A 21,592-nucleotide genomic window follows, 5' to 3' on the forward strand; every position below is an offset into this window, starting at 1 on the left:
GCAATGGGTATATGACATAATGAACAGGAAGTAAGTGTGAGATGGTTTTATTTTCGTTATGCGTGTCCTTTTGAATCTTAAAATGGCTGAATACTTTAAAAACACAGGCAATTAAAGGCATCACGTTACCACAGTAAACTCCTCTTTTGCACTCTTTTTAGATAACTAATGCAAATTTTGTTTTGTCGTTTTCAAAACTAAAGGCTATGTAGTAAATCAAAGGCAACATAAAAGCATAAAAAAGGTTCTTCTGGTTCTTTTTATTGTATACTACACAGAATCTGTGCCATGTTGGAATAAAGAGTTTATTTTTGTAATAAATACCAGGAGTGCCATTGCTGTTTGTATAAGTGTGTGTATGTATGTATGTGTGTATATATATATACTCACATACACACACATACAGTATATATAATACCATTTCTATTTGTTGTTAAACTGTCCTTGGTCTAGCAAAGGAAAAGGAGAACAAACATAGAGAAATACAGAATCTAACCTTCGATATGCTTTGTTGCATACCTTCTGAATTAAGGACACTGGCTACTGCTGTATGGTGAGCATTCATACACTAAAAGTGGTGATATAAATTGAGGACAAACATTAGAATATCAAGTCCAACGGACGGTCCTTTAGAGAATTGGTGTCTAGGACTATGTCAGGATAGCTGCACCTCACCTTTACTACCTAGGAAAAAGACAAATGTCAGGACAACCCCTAATACCAATTCTGTTCTGGGTATACAGTCCTATTTGAAGGAAAGGTATGATGCCAGTGTTGGCACTTCCCAATGCCAGAATGGAAAGAAGAAAGTGATAACCTTATGCTATGCATGAAAACTTCAGATGTCTACACAGCACTGAGAAAAACAGTGGATGTATTGTGAGGCACCTGTATTTGTTTTTTTGTTTGTTTGTTTTTTTAATATCAATATCAATTGAATTAAATTATTATCCGTACTACTGGGCAAAACCATAGCTTAACCATAGGCTTGGCTTAGGCTAATCACATGTAGCTCAATTTATGTAATTATACATCTGTGTATCTTCAAGCTAGAACTGTTTAATAGTGCCTTCAAAACAGTGTCCTTTTGCATGCAGTTGGTGTTTTAGAAACTCTTTTATTATTACTACCACTAAAAGATACTCTGTGGAACCAATTCTTAACCTTTCAGCTAATCAAAATAAAAATGAATGGATGCCTATCATTGAACAGGCAGTAAAAGAGAACTAAAAGACCAGTTGCTTTTCCTAGTGCCGGATTGCATTGACGGCCGCCCTTAGGCTGCGTGGTCCGACCAGGCGGCCGCGCGGTTCTAGCGCCCACCTCACCTCCCCTTCCCAGTGTGCTGGCGAAAAAACGCCGGCGCAGCTGCTTTAATTGAATGGGGACGCACACGTCCCCATAATGCGGCTGGGCGGCATGCCGCCCCTATTTTTTTGCCGCCCTAGGCCCGGGCCTATGCGGCCTTGCCGCAAATCCGGGCCTGGCTTTTCCTATGAAAGAAAGAACACTTAAGTAATAACAGGTCTTCATCTTCTTCAACACTCACTGGTTTTTTTTTATATATATATTCTGTTTTTGTGGATTCCCTTTATCAGCCAGAGGGGGGAGTTTAGGCTTAATTTATTGTGAATGCTCCCTATTACTGTCCATAGCAGAGGGAAGACAAAAGAAGTACTAATCATATTAGTCTCTCCAGCCACTGTCATTTAGACAAAGCACTAGATGTGGAAACATCTAGACATATGTTAACCTCATTTAAAAAAGGCATAGTAGAAATATATATGTTTGCATCCATTGTTTTAATTTTTGTTTCTGTGTTTCTTTCATATATGTTCTTTAGTTGTCTGTGATTCTTTAAGCAGTTATGCATTACCAAAAACTGTACATTTCTCTGCCTTTAGGGTGAACTGTTGAGCCCATGTCGATGTGATGGGTCGGTACGCTGCACACATCAGCCCTGCCTAATACGCTGGATAAGTGAGAGAGGTTCCTGGAGCTGTGAATTGTGTTATTTCAAATACCATGTTCTAGCCATTAGTACTAAGAACCCCCTCCAGGTAAGTAAACCACAATACTTTCTAGTAGTATAGAAACATTTGTGTGTGTGTTATTATTTTTGTGCCATGCCCTGTTTCATAAGCATTTAAGATGCCATTGCACAACTAACTTCTGATGTCGACTATAGCTTCCACTTATAGTGCAATTCTAAGGCCACTTCTACTCGGCACAGCATTTCTGACATAAAAGTATGAATGTCTTTAGCAAACCTATGAACATTTTCTATAAAATGCTAATTAAAATGAATAGAGTTTATTTACAATACTATACTATACTAGGGAATATTATAATGCTTAGTTCATTTGGCAGTTTCTGTTGGAACACAGATGTGGCTCACTTGAAGTCATATAGTGTCAAGATGTAGGCGCTCTGAGACCATGTACCTCCCAAAGCCTAATACCTGGAACTAAGAAGCCTTTCCCTTATTAGCAAGAAAAAAACAGACCACCATGTTGGATGTCAAACAGCCACAGATTATTCCAAACTATATAACAAAATTATTGTAACATAATAGTAGTTTTGAATGCATGGGACCTTGGATCTTTCCATAATTTGGTTCACCATATTTTACCTGCTAAGAGTAGTTTAAAAATGTCATATAAAATACAAATTATACGTATGATACCTTATCTGGAAATCCATTATTCAGAGAATTCAGAGTTATGAGAGAGTCATCTCCTGTAGAGTCCATTTTAAGCAAATATTTCTGATTTTATAAATGATTTCCCATTTTATTTGTAATAATGAAACAGTAGCTTGTACTTGACAGTAACTTAGTAACTAAGTAGCATGAGTCCATATTGGAGGCAAACAATTGTGAAATGTTATCATGATTGTAAATAAACCCTATCATGGATAACACTCCCCTTTGGAAAGTTTTTCCAGCCAACACAGATCCACCACATGCCATAACATGCCACCTTATCTACTGACTAATACTTTAGAGGTGGGACGGTGTTGTCATGGAACGGGAATGGGACCTGGATGTGGTGGGGGCAGGGACTGAGGTGGATTGAGGGCATACATTTTTGGGTTGGGGGTATTGCTGTGCAGGACGCCAGGGGTAAGGATGGGGAACAACACATTTCCCTAGCTAAGCAACAGATGCAAAACCGGGAAATGTTTTTCAATGGTCACTCATAAAGCAAAGAATTACTAATTATATCATTAACATTTTCCAAACTATGTTGACGATGTTACAAACTCTCTTAAAGGGTACCTGTCCATGGAAATTTGTTTCCCTCACCAGAGGTGTGGACTAGGTGTGGTCAAGCTGGGACACTAAGCTTAAAGTAATACTGTCATGGAAAAACATGTTTTTTTCAAAATGCATCAGTGAATAGGCTGCTTCAGCAGATTGCTGCACTGAAATCTGTTTTTCAAAAAGAGCAAAGAAAGTTTTTTTATATTTATTTTTTAAATCTGACATGAGGCTAGACATATTGTCAGTTTCCCCAGTCATGTGACTTGTGCTCTGATAAACTTCTGTACTGCTGCACTGCAAGTTGGAGTGATGCGCTATCACTCTGTTACCCCCCCAGCAGCCCATCAGAGGAATAATGGAAAGAACAATAGGAAGGTAACAACTCCCTGGTAGAAATAAGAACAGAACTCAATAGTAAAAATCCATGTCCCACTGCCACTCCTTCAGTTACATTGAGTAGGACAGTAGCCTGTCAGAATGCAGCACTGGCTCTTTCTGAAAGCACATGACCAGGCAAAATGATCTTAGATGGCTGCCTGCACAATAAAATTACAACTAAAAGAAATATACTTGTTTGGTAAGGAATTAAATTTTACATGGTAGAATGAATTATTTGCAGTGTAAAAAGTGTGAATTAGAAATGAAAACTACACCATAAAAATCTTGACAGAATCCCTTTAATTTGCAATGGCTGCCTGCACCAGGAGCCCCAACTGCCTAGTGTGGGGGGGGGGGCATTTTGTATGAAAAAAATTGTATTGTTTCTCTCTCTTGTTGGAGAAACCAATTTTCACTGATAGATGTCCGTGAAGATTCCAGACCAGGTGCTAAAAAGGTTAATTGTTTATTTATTTTTTTTAAAAAATAGTTATTAAATAAAATGTTGTTATTTCTATTTCATATTTAATACTATTGCAATGTTGTTCCCTACTAGAGGATTTCACAACTGAATAACCTTTTCAGGCACATTTCATCTAAGCTGTTAATAGAGATGTGACTGTGATTTCAAAAACTCTTGAGTTTTGGAAATATATTTAGATCTGGAGATGGAATCTTTCTGCCAGGAAGGAGTTTACAGTGATTTTACAAAGAAGACTCAAAGTCAACCAAAGTCCTTCATAAGCAACGATGTTTTGGGAGTATATTTAATCAAAGAGTGAAGAGACTGTTCCACATAAAAGAATACTCCAAAAGCCTGTACAAGTTAAAAGGGTTGTTGAGTGCTCTTCTGGGGAATTTTGTGCTGAATTGGCTCTTCACCCTTTGAAAAAATATACCCTGTGGTAACTCTTGGTTGCTACGATAAAAATATGCCTTGAGGAAAGACAAATTCATACTACAGCAATAGAATACCTTCATTAATTGAAATGGGGCTCCTGCTTCAGCACGTGAGAATATGAAAGAAAACTGCAAGCACCTCGCTGCTGGCAGCTGCAAGGCTTTTGATTAAAGTAGCAGTAGTTTGAGATGGTCAGTATAGAAAGCATACAGCTCAAGGCCAGTAAAATCCATCTGTGAAGATCAAAACAAATCCAGTGGTAAATGTGCTCTTTAAGGATGGTAAAAACTCCAACACATATTTTGCCACCTTTCTGCATCCTGGACTGAATATTCATAGCTCCGTGCTAAGACACCTAATCATCCAATTTAATTGATCCAATAATTTGCCTTTGGCCATATTATTTAGTCTGGCACCTTTCTTTTTTTAGGTAAGGTGTATCCTGACCAGAGCTTTAGCCCTATAGTTGGTTCGTTTATACAAATATGTCTTATATAAGGCATTGTGTAACAGTTGTAGCTTTGTTTTAAGGGTGTTAGCACAATGCACATTTTTGGTCTGCTTTTTTGCAGAATAACGCATGAAAAGCAGACCAAAAAGGTTTTAAAATTCCTTGATATCTTGTAATGGACGTACTTAGGATACAGAAGTAGCAACTAAAAATTTTAGTGCTGTACTAGTATTATGGGTTTTTGTAATAAAATGAACAAGAAAAAAGAGCCACTGGAATACAACCTGTAGTCACAAAAACTCACCAGTTTAGATAGGGTGGTCCAGGTGCTCCAGCCCCTTAGCTTGAGGGAGACAAACTGAAATAATATGAAGAAAAATTGGTATAGGCACTCTGGAAGTCAACAAACAGGCCATCAAAAAAGTGATAAAAGGTAAAAAGTCTTTATTTATACCATTATGGCAGGGGCACATGCACAGACTCGGGGAATCTCCCCGAACTGCCTTCCCCCTGCTAAAATGAAAAATCGCCTGCTGCAATACACTCGCGGCGCTGTGATTTCCGAAGTCGCCCGAAGTTTCAGAGCATGTTTTCCTTTGAAAATATCTCTTTAACAGGCCAACACGATAACAAGATGAACATCTTATAGGCACCACTATGGCTCCATGTTTTGCTGACATCCTCTCGAGGGCAGCGCAATGCCTTGTGCATACTGGAATTTAATTTAGCTGTCTGCTTAAAAATATTGCCACTCAGTACACAACGTTGCCCGATTTTTATATATGAATGCCATTTGCATTTCCTAAAATCCCTGATTGAGTAATTCCTCCAAAATAAGCAAAGAGGCCTAAAATAATTTGTTCCTGTTGTACCTAAGGTAAACTTTTATTGACCCGGTCCTTAGTGATTTAAGAGCCTGTCATAGAAAGAGATAAGGGGAAAAAGGCAGCCAATGGTACTGGCATTTAATAATTATAGTACATCATTTCTTGAATAAGAACCAGGATTATCTCAGTTAAAATGTTCTAAGACTGTGAGTCAGCTGACATCTGAAACATTTTGCTGTGTACATTCTGTAGCCAAAGTGCATGTTATGTATTCAGCTGCTGACTCATCGTCTATGAATGTCTGTTCCATTAAAAGTATCAAGAGTTGATCTATGAAAACAAAAAGAAAACAGCAACAACACAATTCTCATCTAAACCTACAAAGTAAAATAATTTTGCCAGATAAGGTTAAGTCTTTACTGTTTTGTTGGGAAATGCCATAAATGTGATAAGGTTTGGGGGAAAACAAATGTTGTGGGACCCTACTGTTTATGAAACTTTGGCTTCAGCTGTTGTTATACTACCCCGTGCCAGCCTTCAGCTGTTTGCTGTTTGCTGTTGTTAGTTGGAGTGGAGTTCTAGCAGCAACTGAAGTGACACATTTTGGGTAATACCGATATGATACTGTCTAGCCCTACTATCACCATGCTCTTCTACTCCATTCTACAATTGTTGCTCTGTAGTGCCCCTGTATTTGTGGGGCTTTTATACCATTAGAAAAAAAAGCCAATTCCATTAGCCATTTATATGATGTGTTGCCCGTGCCACAGTTTTATCTTATTTGTGTTAACGTATTATATTACAGGTATGGGATCCATCATCCAAAAAAACCTTATTTCATACCTATATATATAAATGGTGTTAAAAGCTGTAGGCAGTAAGAGACATTTTTTCTACCTACAGTATAACGGTCTTTCTGGTTCATATACAGGTATGAAACCTGTTATCCAGAATACTCGGGACTTGGAGTTTTCTGGATAACGGAACTTTGATTTGGATCATCATACTGTTTCTACTTTAAAACATTTAAATATTGAATAAACCCTATAGGATTGTTCTGCCTCCAATAAGGATCAATCATATCATAGTTAGGATCAATTGCAAGATATTGTTTTTTATTACAGAGAAAATATATATATTTTTAAAAAAAATTCAATTAATTGATTAAAATGGACTCTCTGGGCCTTCCCTTAATTTAGATCTCTCTAGATAATGGGTTTCCAGATAACAGATCCAACACCTTGTTATAATAATGTCATTTCTAAACCTCAAGATTTCCAATCATTATTGTAAGACAAGGGCACTGGTGAACCATTTAGGAAAAGACTTCATTTCTCACATTCATTCGTCATCTGTAACACAGCCATTTCTTCTCATCTAACATTACTGCACTCTTATATGCACTCTGGTTTTCATCTCCTCTTTTTCTTTTCAATTAGTTCCTTGTTTCCTCTTCCCTTGTTTCATCTCAGTATCCTTATCTGCTTTTTTCATCCTGCTGTGGTCTTTTATTTAATTGCTTTTCATCATCTGTTCTCTTTCTCCTCTTATTCTTATCCTGTTCAGGTTTGCCATTCCTCTTTGTCTGGTTTCCATTCTTCCTTCGTTCCTCATTTCAGAAAAATCTGTTTCACTTTATTCGTGGGGATAAATAACAATGGGTTGAAATGCTTTCCAAATATTCAATATTTACATTTGTAGGCACAATTGTCATATATGTAGAAAAGTACCATGTTGGGAAATTTTCACACTCAATAATCCCAATGAGCTTCAAGAGTTTTTCTGATCGGTCTGAAGATTTCATTCATTTGCTTCTTTGCCTGCTTCTACCTTTGTGAATGCTTGGAATTAGTATGTGTTCCAGAGTTAATACCTTCTGTAAAGGTTTGTTCTGTCATCTGTAATTGCACCTTTATGGTTTATTAACTCCACCAAATGTTTTGTATTTTACATTTTTATTGCTACAAATTGAGGAGGTTAAGACATGATTTGTTTTCGAAAGATTTTTCTGTGCAAAAACAAAGCAAATTCATGTTTTTTCGTTCATTAAAAGCCTGATAACGCCACATCGTATCATTTTAACGTGTTCAACAGTAAAACAGCGATGGCCTTTTTGTCTCAGCGCGGTGCTGTAATTGGCAGACTAATTTTGTAGGTGAATTAGCAAGCACAAAACCTTTTCACACTCAGCTGAATAGCTTAATCACCGAAAGTTTATTATTTCCAAAGGGAAGCAAATTCACAAAATGACAAATTAACAAAAAAAAAAAGCTTTGTTATTTATGTTAACCCTTAGAGGTAAATAAGGAATTTTGACTCACATAAATATGTTTAGGCCTGGTATTAAATGTTAAAAATGTGTTAAATCCAGATAGCTCCAAATTACGGGAAGGCCATCTCCAAAAGACTCCATTATAATCAAATCATTCAAATTTTAAAAAATTATTTATTTTTTCTCTGTAATAATAAAAAAAGAACCTTGTACTGGATCCCAACTAAGATATAATTAATCTTTACTGGAAGCAAAACAATCCTATTGGGTTTAATTAATATTTAAATGATGGGTCCTATATTTGCATCTTATGTAGGCATTCTAGGGATTAAACACATCCTTTCTGTGTGTGACAGAGAAATAAAGTCTGTTCTCACCTCCCTAATCTCTGACATCGATTGGGAAACATTTTTCCCACTCCTGAATGCAGATTTTTTTTTTAGCTGTGCAATGTTTGAGGGGTTTCTTGCATGCGCAGCCGCATTCCATCCTCCACAGCATCCAAGTGGATTTGGATCTGGGCTTTGACTTGGCCATTTGAGAACCATTCATTTTTTTAGGTAGATTTAAGAGACAGAAATGGGGGGGGGTGAGGAGGGGGCAGCATTGCAGGAGCCTCCTCAGGCAGCTCCTCATATAGAAACGCTGCTGGTTTTGCCCCCTTTTTTTTGCAGCAAAGGTTTCCTCCTGTTGCATCTCTCATCTAATTTGTGCATTCTACCCGCAGAGGAACACGGGGCAAAACGCCTATGGGCGTTTGAAGCTGAGCTCCCCTGCGTTCTGGTTTGATGCGTTCAGCCGCAGGGGAGCGCAGGAGTAGATGCAATGAATTCTTTTCAATGCGGCTGTACTCACACAGATTCATGTAAGCACCGAATGCAGGTTGGGACGCAGCATGTTGCATTTTTACTGCGTTCAGCGCTTACATGCGTCTGTGTGAGTACAGCCGCATTGAAAAGAATTCATTGTGTCTACCCCTGCGGCTGAACGCATAAAACCGGAACGCAGGGGAGTGCAGCTTCAAACGCCCGTGAGTTACACATGGGCATTTTGCCCTGTCTTCCTCTGCGGGTAGAATGCACAAATTAGATGAGAAATGCAACAAGAGGAAACCTTTGCTGCAAAAAAAGGGGGCAAAACCAGCAGCGTTTCTATATGAGGAGCTGCTTGAGGAGGCTCCTGCAGTACAGCTTCAAACGCCCGTTAGTAAGGGTCCTTAGAGCCCATATGCATTTATAATTTCAGACTCTTTCAATTTTAGAATGGTGATACCACACACTTCAGGAAAAAAGAGCAATGCCTGAGATGCAATTAACACCGGTTCCTCCAAGATCCTTCTAACAATATTCTAATCATTTGCACCTGATTGTAATTATAGTAATTGTCAATGATACATATAGGGATGGCCCTTACTTATTTCCTTATGCACAATTTGAATTATATTTTTGGTGATTAGCTAGTGATAAATGTACTTATGATGTCACATTACTGTACATGAAAGAAATGGCAAAGCTACCATTTGGAAATGTGAAAACCATCAAACATAGCATGCTTTTTACTTATGTGTTGCTTATTTATCAGTAGTCATGTATCATTATGTCATTCTTTTTAAATCTGTAATGTTCTGACATAATCTTTTCCTTTTTTCCTGCAGTGGCAAGCTATATCCTTGACCGTGATTGAGAAGGTCCAGATTGCAGCTATAATCCTGGGCTCCCTTTTTCTTATAGCTAGCATCTCCTGGTTAATTTGGTCCTCCCTCAGTCCTTCAGCAAAGTGGCAGCGACAGGATTTACTTTTTCAAATCTGCTATGGAATGTATGGCTTCATGGACATTGTCTGTATAGGTGAGAAGAACAAATTCCATAAACTGCCCTCTTGGTGATGTTTATTTTTTTTTCAATTAGAGGCCATTTGATTAGACTCTTATGTCCTTGAAATATCTCTCAAGATTACAGGGGGGAAATGATGTTCTCAAAGGCTTTCTGAGTCTTTGATAATTCAACCACAGACTCTCAACTCCTCTCGGAGGCAGAATACATGCATACATCCCTTATTGCTCAGATACTTGTGTCCACCCATGTATTCACTGGCTACTTATTTGTACATAGTACTAAAGGATAAGGTAGATTTCCCCTTCAAGGGGTATTGGATTCAGCAGCAACCAGCTAATGGTGGTGTCACCAAAGCCATTCCACATTCAGAACGATTGTACTAATTTATAATGTGCATTTTACACCCAGGTGGTCGGGTGAACAAATTATGCCACAGTATAGCATACCTCCCAACTGTCCTGTTGTTTTTGCGGGACAGTCCCGGTTTTGACAGCTCTTCCCGCAGTCCCAGATCTCTTTGATTTCCTGCACTGAACAACCAGAAAAAGATTTCTACCTTAACTGGCTTTTGGCAGAGAGCCCAGAACGCTCAGCAGGTGCACTTTTGATTCTTTTGTAACAATTTAAGATAAGCAAAGAAACTATTGTAACTATTTAAGATAAGAAAGTCTTTTGGGGACACTGTGTCTTGCAGCTTAAAGGGCAATTCACCTTCATAAGCAAAACTGTAATAACACATAAAAAACACATAAATGTGTTCAAACTTTCATAACCAGCCAAATTTTGTAAGATGAACAATGTTATTAGGGGGTGTGGCCACAAAAATGGGCATGGTCAAAGAATCTGACACACGGCTATTTTTTATTTTTTTTTTGTCCCTCTTTCTATTTTCAAGATGTTGGGAGATATGGCATAGTACAATTATATCAGGGAGAGTAAGCCCACCTTTTGTTTAGGATAGAATTAGCTTGTCTAATTTAACACTGGGCCATAAATGGGTCCATGCTCATTCATTCAGTGTGGCATTCATTCATAGGTCAGAGTATTACAGGACATAAATGAGCATACAGAAGATAAGCACTTTTCTATTATTTGTTCTGCCTGTAGGATCTGAGTTTTTTTTATCCAATATTTTGGTACACTCTCTTAAATGACGATCAACACTTTGCAATCCAGGGCCCTCAATTCTCTTTGCGTATGAAAAATACTGGGAACTGGGATTTACAGCACAGGGCCTCCACCTAGTGGGCACAGAGGAGCACACCTCGGGGGGGGGGAATTCCACTAGGAATATAAAACACACAGCTTGCAGTAAAAAATGTAACTTCATATAGAGGATAAAAGAACAATCTGCCTTGGCCTTGTGCTTTTATATGGTTAAGGATTCTTCAGTGACTAATATAATATTATAATATCCTTATGTTCTACTATAGGGTACATTGTCCAATATTTAAAAGAACCATAACATCAAAAAAGGAAAGTGATTTAAAGTAATACATATATAACACTGTGTTTGCTTTAAAAACACTACTATTGTTTATATAAATAAGCTGCTATGTAGCAATGGGGGCAGCCATTCAAAGGAGAAAAGGCTCAGGTTACACATCACATAAGCTCTGTAGAACATAATGGTGTTATCTGTTATCCACTATTTAACCTGTGCCATATAACCTTTTTTCAATTTCCGGCATTGCTACACAGCAGCTTGTTTATATAAAGCAGGGATCCCCAACATTTTCACCCGTGAGCAACATTCAGATGTAAAAAGAGTTGGGGAGCAACACAAGCATGAAAAATGCTCGTGGATGGAGCCAAATAAGGGCTGTGATTGGCTATTGGTAACCCCTATGTGAACTGGCACCCTACATGAGGCTCTGCTGATCAAAACTTGCCTCCAAGCCAGGAATTAAAAAATAAGCATCTACTTGGAGGCCACTGAGAGCAACATCCAAGGTTTGGGGAGCAACATGTTGTTCACAAGCTACTGGTTGGGGATCACTGATATAAACTATAGTAGTGTTTCTGAAGCAAACACATTAGTTATACCAGTGCAGGGCAACATTACATGATATTTTCATGACTTTAAAACACTTATTTTTTTGGTGTTACTGTTTCTTTAAATGGTTATTAGTCATAGAGATGGAACTTGTTTCGCAACTTGTTAAAACATGTTTTTTAAAACATATTTATTATAAAGAGTAATATATCCCTTGCTGTAAAATATAAGGATTTTCAAAGTCACCACAGTATTTATAATATGAAAGGCCTTGTGTCTTTATATAGTTGTGAAACATTACAGGAAACATCTGTAATTTCAATTAATGGACAGGATACTAAATGTCTTGCTAATCTATGTAGGAATAATAGCTATTTTTCAATAAATGTTCAGAAAAACCATAAAGCATGGAGCCTTATTTTATGTGCTTTTGAATGCAGTCACAGTAGTTTCACAAATTTAATTAGCCGGCGGAGAAACGAGGGAATTCACCAAAAAAATCTTGCCTGCCGAATTTATTCGCCCATCACTATGTATGACCTGTGAATGTGCTTCCATAATACATTTTTTAAAAAAAAACTAAGTAGGGCTCATTTATCAACACTGGGAAAATTTGCCCATGGACAGTTACCTATAGCAACCCATCAGTGATAAGCTTTTTAAAGCCAGCTGCAAGCAGTACAATGAATGCAGCAATCTGATTGGTTGCCATGGGTTACTGCCCATGGGCAAATTTGCCCAGTGTTGATAAATAACCCCCAGTAAGTTTGTTTTCAATTCTTACAAGTCACAGACCCACTTAATGAACAGTTGTCATAGACATTTGTCTTGAGACTTCCTACCCAGCAAAAGTACATTTTTCATGATAAAATATTGTCGGCCGTAGATAAAGATAAATGCACAAGTTGTTATTGTTCTGATGCTATAAATATCACTCAGTTTTACATGACTGCCCATGAAAATATCAGGGAAATTGTGCATTGCAAGTTTAGCTTCTGATATGTGAAATCTTAGGCAGCCTAAAACAGTGCACATTTACATTACTGGATTGAGATCGCTACAGTCACCTGGTGATTGTTGGATTCTGGGACACAATGTTGTGAGCACAGGTATGAGACCTGTTATCCAGAATGCTAGGGACCTGGGGTTTTCCGCATAATGGATCTTATCCGTAATTTGAATATTTATTTCTAAAGCCTACAAGAAAATAATGAAAATATTAAATGAACCCAATAGGGTGGTTTTACTTCCAATAAGGATTAATCATATCTTAGTTGAGATCAAGTACAAGGTACTGTTTTATTATTATAGACAAAAAGAAAATCAGTTTTAAAAATTTGGGTTAGAGATGAAGTCTATGTGAGAAAGCCTTTTTCATAACTTGGAGCTTTCCGTAGAATGGATCCCATTATTGTACACTGTTTGTCCATGTGTCTTATTGAGATTTTTTTCTTCAAGAAAGTTATGGGCGATAGAATGCAGACAAATTACAGAATGTGGCCATGCCCTCAGCAACACCTCCAGGGAAAACAAATTCAAGAGAGCTCATAGGGCCCTTTACGGTGACTGCAAAGAGAATTCAGATGCTAGCTACAGAAAACAGGAGACTGAGAGAGGTGGCAAAACCATACTTTGTCTTGTCTGCTCCCATTAAACGGGTGCTTCGCCTTTAAGTTAGCTTATAGTATGTTATAGACTGACCTATTCTAAACAACTTTTCAATTGGTCTTCGTTATCTAATATTTATAGTTTTTTTTCACTATTTGCCTTTTTCTTCTGACTCTTTCCAGCTTTCAAATGGTCACTGACCCCATCTTAAAACAAATGCTCTGTAAAGCTACAAATGTTTTGTTATTGCTACTTTTTATTACTCATCTTTCTATTGGGGCCCTCGCCTATTCATATTCCAGTCTCTTATTTAAATCAATGCATGGTTGCTAGGATAATTTGGACCCTGGCAACCATATTGCTGAAATTGCAAACTGGAGAGCTGACAAATAAAAAGCTAAATATCTCAAAAACCACAAATAATAAAAAATCAAAAACAACTGCAAGTTGTCTGAGAATATAATTTTCTACACCATACTAAGGGGCAGATTTATCAAGGGTCGAAGTGAATCGGAGGGAATTTTCGAAGTAAAAAAATTTGAAATTCTAAGTAATTTTTTGGATACTTTGACCATCGACTAGGATACTACGACTTCGTATTTACTTCGATTTGAAGTAAAAACTGTTCGACTATTCGACCATTCGATAATCTAAGTACTGTCTCTTTAAAAAAACTTCGACTTCAATACCTCGCCAAATTAAACCTGCCGAAGTGCTATGTTAGCCTGTGGGGACCTTCTAGACCATTTTTCTAGGTCTTCACTTAGTAAAATCGCTCGATCGAACGCTAAAATCGTTCGAATTGTTTGATCGAACGATTTTACTTTGATCGTTCGATTGCCAAATACTGTGAAAAATACTTTGACTTCGATATTCGAAGTCGAAGCATTTTAATTTGAGGATCAAATTTCGAAGTATTTATCACTTCGAAATTCGGGCCCGTGATAAATCTGCCCCTAAAAGTTAACTCAAAGGTGAACCACCCTTTCAATACAAATTGTTCTGCATTCTCATCTGACTATAATAATTAAAATGTTATTTTGTACTTGATGTTAACTAAAGTAGCATAAATGCTTTGGCGGCAAAACAATACTACTTTTTAAAAAGCTTTAAATAGCTTTCCAACATGGTGCTCCACTTATGTTAAACCCAGATCGCTAACAAATCTGCTTACAGATGCCATGCCTGTAATATATACATTATACAACAACAAATTGTGTATGACTAGTGATGGGCGAATTCTAAAATTCACCGAAAAATGCAAAAAATTCACAAAACGCATTGAAGTCAATGGGCATCAAAATTATATTTATACACACGCCTATTTTGTCCAAATGCATTAAAGTAAATGGGCGTCCGAATAATTTTGACATGTGACAATTTTTAATGCATGTGACTACTCTGACGCGGCGGAGTAACGAGGAAATTCACCAAAAAATTCATCCCTGCCGAATTTATTCACCCATCACTATGTATGACCTGTGAATGTGCTGGGCTTCCATAATACATTTAAAAAAAAAAAAGTAAGATTCATTTGTTTTCAATTCTTACAAGTCACAGACCCACTTAATAAACAGTTGCCTTAGACATTTGTCTTGGGAATTCCTACCCAGCAAAAGTACATTTTTCATGATAAAATATTGTCGTCTGTAGGTAAAGATAAATGCACAAGTTGTTATTGTTCTGATGCTATAAATATCACTCAGTTTTACATGACTGCCCATGAAAATATCGGGGAAATTGTGTGTTGCAAGTTTAGCTTCTGATATGTGAAATCTTAGGCAGCCTAAAACAGTGCACATTTACATTACTGGATTAAGATCGCTACAGTCACCTGGTGATTGTTGGATTCTGGGACACAAGGTGCTATATTTAGCCTGGACCAATTACATCCTGTTTCCATGTAACTGAAAACACTGGCACATTTACATTTAAAATCAACTGGAATTTAATGAAAACCAATATAGTTAAATAATGCTCACACCTGTCGAGAGCAAATTGTTGAGAACATATTGCTTATAGCAGGAAGAAAAACCCACATAAGTATTGAAACTTTGTCATAAAAAATGACAAGATACAAAATGCACTGGACCAAAAACTGAATTAAAAAATAAGTACTTTTATGTTCCAAAGATCAGTAAGTTAAAAATTAATACCTGTAGGCAGTCAGAAAAACATATTGTAAAAGCCAGATCTAAGCACCCTGGCAGGAGTAGATGGGTTTCAGCCAAAAGTTTAAATTAAACAAAGTATTAGAAGTAAATGATCTGAAAATGAGCAGTAAGATTAAGAGAGTTGACAATGAAGAAACACAGGGCTAGAACCAGCATTAACTACAGTACTTCAAGCTACCGAAAAAAAGATAGGATTGTGTTACTAGCAACACCAATATATGTTATCTTAGTTACCATCAATGATTGGCCACATTTTAATTATTCCAAATAAATAGGATTAAGAAAGAATTAAAAATAGGACGTTATGGAAAATGGTGATCCCAAATTTAAGAGGTTTCTGGATAATGGGTTTCCAGATAATACATCCATGTTTTCTGGCAATTAGACAGAGTCCACAATGATACTGTGTACAGTATGTGCAGATTATGTGTGTATCCTTGCATTCAGAATGAAACAAATGGAAATGGTCAAGGGTTCCCCATGTCCCTGAGTAGGAAGGAACAGTTACTTAGATCTTCAATTAAGTGTTATTTGTTGTTTTAAAATATGTCTGGCATACAGTATTTAAAGTTAGTAGATGTATTTAAAAGATCCAGCCTGTATCGCCTTTAGGGCTCTTACACACGGGCGTTTTTTGCTGCACTCCCCTGTGTTCTGATTTCCTCCATTCAGCCTCAGGGGAGAAAGTGGAACGTAGGGGAGCGCAGCAAAAAATACCCATGCGTAAGAGCCCTAAATGAGGGTTTTTTATTAGTCACGTTCTCTTCGTAAATGGGCAAAGCTGTGCTGTACTGGTATCTACTCACTGCTGAATGGAGCTAGACATACACCTGGGAAACTTCTGGATCTCTTATAATGTCTTTGGGTTCTAAGCTGGAATTTGTTCTTGCTAAGCCTTTCACTCTTGTCATATCTATTTTCCTGGTTATTGACTCTTGCCTGGATTACATATTATCTTGTTTGCCTCCTGTTGGGCGCAGGCTGTGATATAATAAGAGCAGAGTAATGACATATAAGGGACGGACTGGTTATGGAGCAGATTGCGAAGGAAAAAGCTAAGATTTGGGCAGATCAGGGGCAGGCCAGGGGATAGGGGTTGTTCGCCTTTAAATTAACTTAGTATAATATAGAGAATGATATTGTAAGACAATTTGCATGTAGTTTTACTTTTTTATTGTTGTTGTTTTTGAGTTATTTAGCTTTTTATTGAGCAGCTCTCCAGTTTGAAATCTGAAATTTGAAGTCTGCAATCTGGTTGCTCCCTCTGGCATCCCAGTCCGTTGCTGTAGATAATTCAAATACTATAGAAAAGAAAAAATGATGGACAATTGAAAAGTTGCTCAGAATCGGCCATTCTATTATATACTAAAAATGAACTTAAAGGTGAACCACCTCTTTAAGGGTATTACAAATTTACCGCACACTTTACAATACCGGCCCCAGCCATGGCAGGTGTTTTACAGGCTAGGTAGCAACCCTACTATATATAGAGATGGTTCAGAAAACCATGACTTGCTAGATAGACGAGAACACATGGAAAGATGACATATCTCTTAAATGGAATATTACCCTCTCCGCATAGGGGGGCACTGAGTTCCCCTAAGAGATGTCGATTTTTGTTAGGCCTATTACATAAATGTGCCTGGAATTCTTCCTTTAAGGGGTTGTTCACCTTTTAAGCATTTGTTTCTGTTCAGTTGGTTTCAAACAGCCCTCAGCCCTCAACCAGCCCACTAAATAGTGTCTTTCTATGGCATTGTACAACAGCCCCTCTGGCATTTGCCAGAACCCACAGATTGCTGGGCCTGATTTAGGGGGTTATTTATCCGAATATCCGAACTTCAAATAATTTGTAGTTTTCAAAGCAAAAAAAATTCCGATGGTCTAAAAACTCAGAATATGAAACCTGGGCACCCAAAAGCTCTCGAGGTCCTGTATAGGTCAATGGGGAAGGTCCCAGTGTCTGCACTGATGTCCATACTGATATCTAATTATTTCGGGGCTTTCTGCACAAAAAACCCTGAAAACTCAGAAAACATCGAGTTTTCAGGGAAGGCTCCGTAGTTTGCCCAACCACATTTTTTCTGGCTTTTTTCTTCATAAATAAGGTCGGATTTCTAACTTAGAAATACTGAGTTAAATTCGGAGCCTGATAAATAACCCCCTTAGTTGATACATTTGTTATCATTGTCCCGGCTGAGCAGAATCCCTGGGTGTCATTAAAGGGGTTGTTCACCTTTGAGTTACCTTTTAGTATTATATAGAGTGTGATATTCTGAGACAATTTGCAATGGGTTTTAATTTTTTATTATTCAAGGTTTTTGAGTTATTTAGCTTTTATTCAGCAGCGCCCTAGCAACCATGCATTGAGGAGAGGACTTTTCTAAAAAGATGAGAAATAAAAATTAGCAATAGCAATAAATTTGTAGCCTTACAGAGCATTTGTTTTTTAGATGGGGGTCAGCGACGCCCATTTGAATGCTGGAAAGAGTCAGAAGAAAAAGGCAAATAATTATAAAACTATAAAAAATAAATAGTGAAAACCAATAGAAAAGTTACTTAGAATTGGCCACCATTACATACCAAAAGTTTACTTAAAGGTGAACCACCCCTTTAAAAGTAGCTTTTAGAATTGATACAGGTGTGCTAATATTCCACATATACTGCTGAGAAATATATCAACTAAATGTATCAACAGTGACGGAACTACCGGGGGAGCAGGGGGTGCAATTGGGCCAGGGTCCGCACCCCCTCAGGGCCTCCCGGCAGCTCACGCCCCGCCGATTTCCAGGAAGATAATTGCCTACAGAGGGGGGCGGGGGCCCAGCTGCACGTTTCGCATCAGGACCCGCCCCCTCTAGTTACGTTACTGTATATCAACTAAATGTATCAACTAAATGTAGCAAATTGTAACAGTTCAGAATCTGCTCCTGGGTCACTGAGCTGCCAGATTGAAACACCAGAGACAGGAACGTCAAACTTGGGAAAACATTAAAAAAATAAAAGATGGAAAGCAATTAATTTGCTTATGGTGAACAATCTGAAAATAACTGAACTGAAATAAGTGTTTGGAAGGTGAACAACCCCTTAAAACAAGACATTTTCTAAAATACTATTCTTCTTCTTCAACTAGCAGAGTTTTCAGTCGTGCCCAGCCATGTTTCATTTGACCGAATCCTTTACCTGTGATTCACCAGTCAGAATGTAGTCTGCTAATGAGCAGTGTTTCTTACAGAGAAGGCAGCCATGAGCCTGCTGGGAATCTCTGCCTGATTCCATTCAGTCCTTTTTAAAGATGTGGGTTCTTTCAATACAGCCCACATCCTATAAAATTTATAGTGCCAGATTTGTAGTGATGAAATAAACTGTGCCTGTTATACTGCAGATATCCAGTCCATTTTGCTATAAATAGATACGATGAAAAATCGTTCATTTTATTTTCAGCAACATTTATGGGCTGATATTTCCCATTAAAGCAGCACAATTCCCAGCAAGCTATAGGTCTGCCAAGCTACATATCCAATAACTGGGACACATGAACAGGATTTATATGGTATGCTGTTTTGTCAGTCTAGGGATATTGCAAAGCAGTTTTGCTGCCATTTGCGTGTCTAATCCTCCGACATTTACAAATCTCACAAATATTTTCATTGTGTCTTTATAGAGCTCTGACAATACCCTGCCTTTCACTGAAGGTGCTGCTTAACAGATACAATTAGTTGTGGATGTGACTAAAATGACAATACTAATCCTGAGTGAGTTGTCCGTTGCATATGGAAGAGAAAGCCCTTATCTTCAAGAAATACTTTTTATATGCAGCCCATATTTCACCCTCTACTGCTTTCTGCATTCGTTCTCTATAAAATCATCAGCTGCAACTACCACAGCTCGCAAACTTCATTTATTATGAATGTAGGCATTGGTGTTTTTATATAGACCCAATAAGTCAGCAGCACTTTCTATGATTTCCAAGTATAGAGTTGTATACAGGGATGTGATCTATTCCCTGGAAACCCATTATACAAATGCACCAAATTACAGCAACAGTTTCCCTTGGTGTCCTAGTTTAATAAACAATTCTTCATTTTCTTTCTCTTAATAAGACAATATATTCTACTTTATATTTATTAAACTAGCATTAATCCATGTTGATTGCAAAATTCTTATTTTTTTAATAGTTTTAAGGCATGCCCTGTAAGAACATATGTAAAGAGGTAAAATAATTTATTTCGTATAGTATATAATAATAATATTTTTTTTTAAAAAGTTAAGGTAATGCGCAATTTCAGTCAGCAGGTGGCCTAATGTTTTGGAAGGCAGCATTTAGACTGAAGTGGCCAGACCTACGGGGAGGTTAGTATCGTCAGGGCTAACTAGACAATAGCAGCAGCAAGTGAGTTCACTCTAGATGTGAAAATTAGTAGAGGCAACCGAGCATGGATAGCCTGGTCTCCCAACAAGTAGTGACTAGTTAGGGCAGGGCTGTCCAACTGGCGGCCTGCGACCCCCCACTTCTGTGGGCCCCCACATGCTGTGTCTGTTTACCATATGTACATTTTAAAAGGTATCACTACAGAGATTAACTGGCCCCTGCATTGTTTAAACCTCAAATTCAGACTCTAATCCCCTGTATTGTTCACACCTGTGATCCTCCTGTATTGTTCACACCTGTGACACCTCTATTGTTTATATCCTAAAGCCTGTACTGTTCATACCTGAGACCCAGACTGAAACTGCCCACATTGTTCACCTATTCACACCTTATTCAAAATGCTAATGGTGCACCAGCACTGTGTCACTGTATGTAGTACATATTAGACTGATAGCTTTCCTTGTCTCCTGCTCTGTTCTGCCTTCCCTCCCTGTGTGTGCCGTTCTCTGCTTACTCAGTGCTGCTTGTTTGTGCCATTCTCTGCTTACTCAGTGCTGCTTCTGTGTGCCATTCTCTGCTTGCCCAGTGCTGTTTGTGTGTGCCATTCTCTGCTTGCCCAGTGCTGCTTGGGTTTGCCATTCTCTGCTTGCCCAGTGCTGCTTGTGTGTGCCATTCTCTGCTTGCCCAGTGCTGCTTGTGTGTGCCATTCTCTGCTTGCCCAGTGCTGCTTGTGTGTGCCATTCTCTGCTTGCCCTACACTATCTGTGGAATGTAAGCCTGTTAGGGGTTTGTTAGCATATGATTGATGAGGGATTTCCCGGCAGTGTGCACTAACCATTTGGTTTTTTGGTGTGCTACCACCTTTAATGTGGATACGATCTTAAAAGTTCTTGTGGTAACATGGGTGTGGTTTACAGTGGGTGTGGTTTAAAATGGGGAGTGGCCAACACTGACTGCTTTTATTGGCCCTCCACCACATAGGCCGGTAAAATTTAGTTTGTTAGCATTTGGAAATTGTTGTTAAGGGCCCCTAATGAGTTTAATCATTTGTTGGGGGTTGTTGTATTATCCACAGGGGCGGATGAGGCATATGGATTTAAAGGGGACCCGTCACCCAAAAAAATTATTCAAAATTCTATTTTATCACATAAGTCAAGCAAAATGAACTTTAATTACACTATATAAATTATTTGAATCTTGTTTCCTTCCGTCTGGGAATTCATAATTATAGCAAGCAGGCAGGAGCCATTTTGTGGACACTGTTTTTAAGGCAAGCCTTGCATCATCTCAGACTCTTGTTTGTGCACCAGAATAGGGGGCCCGATGTCCATCCCCATGCCCCTGGCTACACAATTAAATGGTGAAGAGAACGGGGGAATGTGGGGAGAACAGTGACATCTAGGAAGTGCTGAATGGAAAGTGAAAGCAATTGTCTGCCCCTCCTCTATGCCTAGGCATAGAAGAAGGGCAGACAATATTTGATTGACAGTTGAGATTTCTAAATTCGCTTACA

At 38.1% G+C, this 21,592-nt stretch overlaps 1 protein-coding gene across 2 annotated transcripts in view; it reads left to right on the forward strand.

Moving 5' to 3' along the window:
- The window catches only part of marchf9.S (membrane associated ring-CH-type finger 9 S homeolog), a 113,798-nt gene that overhangs the window by 78,531 nt on the left and 13,675 nt on the right, over positions 1–21,592 (forward strand). For both annotated transcript variants that reach the window (XM_041584437.1, XM_018250097.2), the window contains 2 exons: positions 1,905–2,060; positions 9,749–9,941. In XM_041584437.1, coding sequence (XP_041440371.1) covers positions 1,905–2,060; positions 9,749–9,941 — 349 coding nt within the window. The remainder of the gene's footprint in view (positions 1–1,904; positions 2,061–9,748; positions 9,942–21,592) is intronic.

This window comes from Xenopus laevis, chromosome 2S (assembly GCF_017654675.1).
Source record: "Xenopus laevis strain J_2021 chromosome 2S, Xenopus_laevis_v10.1, whole genome shotgun sequence".
Lineage (NCBI taxonomy): Eukaryota > Metazoa > Chordata > Amphibia > Anura > Pipidae > Xenopus > Xenopus laevis.